This window comes from Crinia signifera, chromosome 9, assembly GCF_055691185.1.
Source record: "Crinia signifera chromosome 9, ASM5569118v1, whole genome shotgun sequence".
NCBI classification, from domain to species: domain Eukaryota; kingdom Metazoa; phylum Chordata; class Amphibia; order Anura; family Myobatrachidae; genus Crinia; species Crinia signifera.
Window position 1 is genome coordinate 20,198,297 of NC_139225.1, and position 8,679 is coordinate 20,206,975.

An 8,679-nucleotide genomic window follows, 5' to 3' on the forward strand; every position below is an offset into this window, starting at 1 on the left:
CCTGTCCTAAGTTGTGGTATGGGAATCACGGGAGATTGGTGGGTACGTATGCTTGCACTGTGATCCATACGCATTACATCAGGCCCTCCAGCTGTTGTGAAACTACAAGTCCCATCATGCCTTGTCACAGTTTTGCTATTAGGAGATGCTAAACCTATGGCAAGGCATGCTGGGATGTGTAGTTTCACAACAGCTGGAGGGCCACAGTTTGGACATGCCTGCATTACATGGTAACACTGCGAGTGTATGCAGCCCAGCGTTGCAGCGGGGTGGGGCAGTGCTTGTGTACACATGACCGCAATGTTGGGGGAGGACGCATCTGTGCATGGCCATTGGTACAGGTAGACACACTGCACTGTACTTTGTCTATGAATAATTAAACACTATTAAACATAAAATGCTAATGACGTGATGCAGAGGCGTCGCTGCCCGTGGTGTCACTCGGTGTGGCAGTGTCATTGTGTTAGTGCACGCACGATGGGGTGTGGCCTCACCGTGTGATGCTACACCCACTTGAGTGAGGATTTGTGCCCATTCTCATCACGCTGAGCAGCCCCCAGCCGCTCTCCCGCCGAGTCCCGGCACAAGAAAACAATTTGGATGCTGCTCGGCGATGCCAACATAGCAGAACAGCTCTACTATTTTGGTGTCACCCAGTGCGTCCCTCACCCCCCTTAGTGACTCCACTGAGAGACAACGCCGCAGTCTCTTGTGCGAATCTGTTGTTTGACGCATCTTCTCTTTCTTGCAGTCTGCTGCCCCATGATTGTCCGCGACAGACGAGGAGGGGAATCGGCAGGAAGCAGTCCAGGTTCCTACTGGAAGACGCCATTCCCAGTGTCAGTAAATATCTATTGCAATGCTGCCATTTGCTGTGGGTTTCGGGCGCTTCACATGCCTCTCATTCTTTTGCAGACCTATCCCCATTTTATATACATCCTCCTGATAACTCCCTCTCATTGGGCACCGAATGCCATTGCAAATGTTATTGGTTAACCGTAACATGTATTTTTCATTCCCATGTACAATTTGCTCCCCTCTATGTATCCGTGAGTCCTGTCTATGTACAGGTTACTGCAATGCACGGGAGATATTACCAAGAGTCTGCTGCAGATTATCACAGCATTGCTGTTGTGTTTGCCTTGCTTCGGTGATGCCACAACAGCCTGTAGTAGAGTATCTATTATTATTTACATGCAGCCGGCTGTATCGCTGGTGCTGGGATCTCCGCACTAACCTCACTCACTTATACATTGCAGAGTGATTTTACGTCTGCATGGAGCACAAATCATCACCTGGCCAGCATCTTTGATTTTACCCTGGATGAGATTCAAAGTCTGAAAAGGTATAATATATATATATATATAATCTATAACCTAAAAGTACAGGCATTGAGCTTCTACGCGAACAACATCGACTTGAGCTCTAAAGTTCATCGCTCAGAACGATATCTTTCATATATTTATCTATCACCGGTGCTTTATATAGCGCACACATATTCTGCAGCGCTTTACAGAGACCATTTCTGTCATTCACATCAGTCCCTGAACCAGTGGAGCTTACACTCTATATTACCTGTCACATGTACACACAGTCACATTCCCTGTCACATGTACACGCAGAGGGACCATTGCTGTCCTAGCAGTATGTTTGTAGATTGTGGGAACTGCCAGAGGACACCCAAAACAAGGGGAGATCATTAATCCACACACATATACATCACTGGCTGGGCTCTAACCCGTGACTTCGGTGAGGCAGCAAAGCTTACCATTGCGCCACCGTGCTGCCTTCTAAATTGCACTCACTTCTGACATTTATATGGATGGTAGAAGTCTATGTAAATGCAGCAGGCTGAGCGTTGTTGTACAGGCTTCAGAAATCGTCTCTGTGATAATTTCGCGCAGTAGGTGACATTGGGGCAGATGTGTGAACCAGCGTTAAGTGCAGAAATGCACTTAATGCTGGTTAACTGGGGGGATTACGATTTCCCTAATGTATTATTAGCGCACCGGGGCTGTCCCCTGCAATCCCCCCCAGTGTTTAGCGGCCGGGGCGATGTATTAACAGCCGCCCAGGCGTTAATTTGCCCCATCCACTTCACCAGCTCAGGGCTAGCGTTGTCCTATCCCCCACTGTGGGGACAACACTAGTTCTGCTTCTGGCTCGGGCTGCGCTGGAGATCTCGCGGTTTTAGCGAGATCTCACGCATGCCCGGACAGACGGCAGGGGGGAGGAAAGCACATTGCGCATGCGCAGGCCGCCGGGGGAGCCGAAAAGGAGAGCCATTAATGCTGGGCATAACGGGTCTCCTTATCGGCTTGCAGGGGGTTAATACATTAGCAAATAACGGGTGCCTGCTTCTCCTCGTTATGCAGGAGAAGCGGGACCCATTATTTGAGAAGCGCTAAGGAGGGGTTAGTACATCTGTCCCATTATGCCTTATATTAAACAGGTTTCCATAGTGAGCAGGGCATACTGGGATGCATAGTTCAAAAACAGCTGAACGGCCAACGTTTCCCCCATCCCTTTATGTAGAGTATTCTGTCATTGTCTTTCAGTGCCAGTTCTGGACAGAACTTCACATCTGACCTGGATTCCAACGATGCGGCCAGCACCTCAGGCTCCGCCTCCACCAGCCTGTCTTACGAGTCGCGGTAAGCAGGGGGCGCCCTTCTGAATCTGTAGGCGTATGGAGTGTGGAACTATCCTGAGCAGATCCTCCTCTTGATCATGGATCTGCTGCCTTAGGTTTGATTGCCTGGCAGAAACACTGAGCGTATGGACGCCATGTGCATGTTCTGGTTGGGACTATATACAGGTAGGGCCTGGTTCTTATATAATAAAGCCTTTTCTTCTCCTTCTAGAGGTCATGTAGGGAGCAGGAAGAGGAAGCTGACCTCAAAGCTGCACACTTCCTTCGAGTCCAAGAGACGGACTGTGGATCTCTCAGACCAAGCCAATGGCTGTGGGGCTGAAGCCTTGGAGTACACCCGGTCCTCGGATTTCCCTGACAATGGTATAGACTGTCACGCCCTAACCCTAACCGAAAGCATCAGTGAGGACGACCGGTCGCTGCCTCACCTCAAAACTTCCATCACAAATTACTTTGGCGCTGCGGGAAGGTTGGCGTGCGGCGAAAAATACCAGGTGCTGGCGCGGAGAGTCACCCCCGAGGGCAAAGTCCAATACCTGGTGGAGTGGGACGGAACAACGCCATATTGACCTAAAATAATAACTAGAAGAATATATTGTGCATATTTAGTAATAACCAAAGGAAGGTCCTCTGAGGACCTTGGGGAGGTTGTATGGTAGGTAATGAGGGTCTCAATGAGTTACTTCAGACACTTTTTAGTGAATTATTGCTGCAAATATGAAGAAAGCACTTATACAGGGTACAAATGCCGATTGGCCTTTTTTGGGATTTATTAATGACGGTTTTACTGACGTTTGTTTGCAATGCACGCACTGAAGCGAGCGGCAAAGTCTTTAGAGCCAAACACCTCACTGCACCCCTTATAAACTCCGTCATGTGGTGGCGACCACACGCGTTTCACTGGGGAGGTTTGTAAACATTAGAGGTCAGTGCAGAGGAAAAAGCGAGGCGGACCCTAGAGAAGGGCAACAGGATTAGTATACAGCCCTGTAGGACTCCATGACAGAAGTGGGCGGGCAGTGCAGATTGCCAGCTGTGTTTATAAAATATAATAGATTAGGTTTGCTAGGCCTTACACATGTGGCCCGTCAGAATCCATTCACCAATAAGATCGGGTGTTAATATCTTTCGCCCACAGATCAGTGGGGCTATGGCAGGTCCTAGTGCATCCTTGCTAAAGGCCGCGCTTAACTTAAGCATCTGTTCCAGCATTTTTTTCCATGTTACGAATAACCTAGTCCTGCAATATATTCCATAGATCTATATTCCTCTAATTAATGTATTTTTTTATATTATTTTTAAGGAATTATACATTGTTCTTGCTGCCTATTCCGAATATTTCTTATATTTTTCGCTCCTGCATTTTGCTGACGGCTTCCCAAAAGCCGCAGGAGTTGCATGAAGACGAAATTGAGAAAACCGTTTATTTAAATGTTGCAATTGGTTACTTGCACTGCACTGTCGGAACGTCAATGGGGACTCTGCTTACTGCGGCACCTGGCGACTTCACACATTTGACCTCTCATCCTTCCGTAAGGGTGCACAGGAAAATGAGAAATGTTGGGCTAGGGTAAGTAACGGTGCCTTTAATCACATGGCAGATAATTGGGTATGCCCCTAACAGTTAAAAAAAAAAAGTGGCCATTTCACAGTGACCTGCGCACGTTTTTCTTGTCTCACTGAATTATATGCCCGTTGAGATTCTTTACTAGACTCCTCCATTTGCTCCCCGAGTGGCACATTACAGAGGAGAATCCACCAGCCATCCAATCAGAAGCAGTGTGTACAGTATTAGCACCAGCCCAGGCACCTGCAAGTCTCCACCTCCTGATTCTGTTCGCAATTACACACACACCCTTACCGTACTGTAACTTTCCACGCCCTGTCCCTCCCCTGTTCCATCAAGGTGAGGCCTGCATCCCCAACGGAGCTGAAAGATGAGGCCAATCTAAAGATTAAAGAATTACTCTTTTATAGCCGGGCACTGGCCCTTATTCTGGTTGACTCGCAAGGCTGGGCGTTCTCCTATGCGAATTGCCCGTCGCCCCATGCCCCTCTATACGACCTTCGTCCGGACTTCTGTGTGTGAGTGTAGGCACTCGCACACACACAGTGGCTGCACATGCGAATAAAAATCTGTGCGCAGTCGCAATTCACACTGGGGACCGATTCAATCTGAATAACCCCCAGTAATTCCACCCAAAAAATGAAATAGTTTATTTGCAGGCACATATAAATGACATTACTCGTAAGTGCGCTGTAACTCATAGTAACAATTAATTATAGACACATGCAATCATTTACAGCATCCTGGCAAAGCACTAAATGTGCTAGGCTATGGAGCTGCTGATTCCGTAAGGATCTCCGATTACCAAAATTGCTATTTGATGATCTTCTGCAATCAGCATGTGCACAATCCCTTATACTGCACTTGCATTGTGAAAAATGCAGCCTAAGCAAGGACAAGGTGTTGACTCAATGTTGATGTGCCCGGATGTTGGTGGGGCTGGCCTCAGGGGCAGTTACCTGAAACATGGTCACCCTGTAAGTAGTTTCGCAGCCAAGAGGCTTCAGGCCACTCCATACAAATATAAATTAGGCCCAAGGTGTGGGTCCTATTCCCCACACGAACCATATGCTTTATTAGTGAGCATGACAAGTTTTATATGAGGCCACCTGCCCCCAATGGTCAGTGCAAGTATTGTAGGCAAATGGTGGTCTGTCCTCGTGTTTTTTCCCTGCACTGAGCCAGATACCTAGTTCTGTTTGTCTAGAAACTTTTACAGCTGCCTCGCTCATGGGGCTGAACTGCAAGGGGTGACCTATTCACCAAGAAGGGGTTAGAGCGGTCTGTGGCAATTAGATATAAAATAATCCACTGGATCATACCGAGCTGTAGCCAATCAGAATGATAGAATGGTATAGCAGTTGAATGTATGTTTGCGCCCAGGTCTTAGGCACAGGCAGCTGATCTTGGAGGAGGCCAGTGGGTGTCTCAATATAGAATTCTGCTGCTGCAACAGTTTTGGATCCTTGCACACGGATGCAAATTAATTGCCCCAGTGATATAGGTCCGGGGGCAGAGCGGAGGTCAGATTGGCTGTCATCCAAGTATAGATGCTACTCTATGCAAACGACCCTTGCAGGCAGAGGTCAGAGCGAGTCCAGAAGCAGGGGTCAGATTCCAGAAACAGGGCTGTACTGAATAATATATTCGGTTTTTCAGAGCAGAGTCACTGCACATGTAACTGGATCTGTGGGGATTTTGCTCCATGCACTTTAAAGCGCAAAAGGGAGGGGGAGTGGGCGGGGAGTTTCAGGCAATAAGGTGGCTTTTAGCCAGCAAGGCCAATCTGAGGACAGAAGGGGTTGATGTAGATGGAGTGCGTCTGTGCCAACCTACCCTAGCAGACCATGTAAAAGGAGCAGGTACTTGTGTATTATCACGGCGCCCCCGATTTCCATCGCAGGGCATTGTACCGATGCAACGCGATTGTACCCGATTTTTAATTGTACAGGCACCCAGATGCCTGATTCCTATGTTAAATGCCCCCCCAGACCCGATTTTACATTGTTCACCCACCCTCATGGGTAATGACTATGTTAAATGCCCCCCCATTGTTAACGCCACCCCACTTTCAACGCCAACCCGAAGTGTGGCGAGCGCAGCGAGCCCGCGTGGGGCGGCAGTACGCGTCCTCCGACCTTTTCATACCCCCACTATCCGCGTCGGCGTGGAGTGGATTTTATACAGTGTGGTGAGCGCAGCGAGCCACCGAGCCCGAAGCGTGGCGAGGGGATGCGTAATACTTGTGAAGTAATGCGCATCCGCTCGCCACACTATATAAAATCAACTCCACGCTGGCGTGGATAGTGGGGGTATGAAAAGGTCGGAGGACGCGTACCGCCGCTGCTCGCCACTCTTCGGGTTGGCGTTGATAGTGGGGTGGCGTTAACAATGGGGTGGCATTTAACATAGTCATTACCCATCAGGGTGGGGATACAATAAAAAATCGGGTCTGGGTGGGCATTTAACATGGGAATTATCCCAAATTGCGTCACATTGCATGCCATTATAATGGCATGCGATGCTACGCGATATTAAAATTGTACACTCAGCCCGGGGAAAGGCTCAAATCGGGTCCCATCGCATACCTTAATTAGTGGTATCTGATGCGATTGGCGCCGTGATAATACACAAGTACCAAGGAGCATTGCCGCGATGTACTGTGAAAGGACCTTGCTCCTTTTGCTGCTTACATTTCAGTCTGTTGCATGGTCTATCCCCACCATAACAAAGCTGGGAACGTGCAGCCATTCAGGAGATGAATACTGAACAACAAAAACATTTATTTTTACAGAATTCCACTAGCAAAGACCAGCATAGGAGCCTTATGAGGCCTTTTTTAGATTTAATACCATTTTTTTTTAACTGTATAGTGCAATGGTAGATTATTCATGGGTCCACACATATTGATCTTGGTCCAACAATGGACAAAACTGAACGGAAAGAGGGTACGAGGAATTGGGGGTGCTTGGAGGGGCTACCGAATTACATCCAAAAGCCACAGGTACATTTTTGCTGCTCCATTTTCCTACCTGTAGGTGGCGCAGTTCCCCTGTCATAGACCCCGGTTTATGCAGGTTTGCAGCTGTAGACAATTATCATCGTTATTTGTGAAGAAATGAAATATCTCCTTATGGTATTGATGCAAAGTCACTCCTTAAAGCACTTATTTTTATACCTGGGGCACTTTCATAATGAGGAAAGCCACACCTGTTTACTGACATAGTATATATGAGCTGCTTATTATCAGATATATATATATAAACTGCTTATTAGGTTTGCCGGAAATGGTCTGTGTAAAATCTATTGTACTTAATATAATGTAAAGTTATAACTGACATAAAGATTTCTAACTATATTTCTTTTACCAGAATTGCCTTTTACAAGCATTGACAGCCGGTATCTTGTAGCTGGCACATTGTTACTGTTTGAACCAATGTGCCTCCATTTTGTTGTAGCCACTGTTAATCTCCACCTAATGCCTTCTTTCTTGTACGGGAAACAAAGGCCCAGTCTTGCCTAGGGTGTGATTTGCAGGTGGGGGAGGTGCTTTGTATGAAAGTGAATAAAAGGACTTATGTGCATTAATTTTTATATCTTTTAGTTGTTACATATAAATTGTGCCTATATCTGAGACTGAAAAGAAATATTTGCCATGTCAAAGACTGCCCGGCATCAATCAAGTGTCTGGTCTCCTAATTTTACTGCGCACAAGAGAAATTCTTGTGCGTCAGTAGATTAGTCTGGAAAGTGTGAACGGTTGGACTTCGCTGCTACAGAAACTTTTTTTAGTTTTGTATTTTTGGTTTAAGATCTCTGGCAGAAGAAAGCGTTAATCGCTTTTAACCTAATTTTGTATTCCCAACCTGGCAGCATCTAGGGGCTGGTCGAGGGTGTTGCTCAGCATGTAACTGCCAGCAGATGGAGCCACTGAGGGATGCCGCTCAGCACACCACCTCCCAGCAGGTAGAACCACTAAGGGACTTCACTCAACATGTTGAGCTGCAGAAGACAATTATTACATGTATGGTATTGCTTTGAAGAATCTGGTTATTATGAGTATTGTTTTTTTCGAAACGCTCCTCATTGGTTGTTTTGCTTTGCTGTCAGAACTAGAATAATAGTATGGATATAAGTGTTCTGCCATACTCAGTGCACATAGTTGGTTTGATCCCGAGTCTGACGCATCTACCATTAGCTGCCGCAGTTTATTTCCTTATGCGAGCACCTGTATATGCCAAATATTTGTGCTTCTGAGATGGGAAGTTCGTCTCACCCTGACCAACGCACGTTTCACCTGTATATGTCAAATATCTGTTCCTCTGACTGTGGAAATCCATCTCGCCCTGACCAACGCACGTTTCACCTGTATGGCCAAGTACCTGCTTCTGAATGTGAAAGTCCATCTTGCCCTGACCAGGTATCTGCTTCAGAGTGTGGAAGTCCACCCCACCATGAC

General features: G+C 47.1%; 1 protein-coding gene across 1 annotated transcript in view; it reads left to right on the forward strand.

Moving 5' to 3' along the window:
• PHF19 (PHD finger protein 19) overlaps positions 1 to 6,276 on the forward strand; it is a 30,940-nt gene extending 24,664 nt beyond the window's left edge. Inside the window, exons 11-14 of the mRNA XM_083161338.1 lie at positions 752 to 839; positions 1,260 to 1,345; positions 2,559 to 2,654; positions 2,865 to 6,276. Coding sequence (XP_083017464.1) covers positions 752 to 839; positions 1,260 to 1,345; positions 2,559 to 2,654; positions 2,865 to 3,222 — 628 coding nt within the window. The 3' untranslated portion in view covers positions 3,223 to 6,276. The remainder of the gene's footprint in view (positions 1 to 751; positions 840 to 1,259; positions 1,346 to 2,558; positions 2,655 to 2,864) is intronic.
• Positions 6,277 to 8,679: the final 2,403 nt, after the last annotated feature.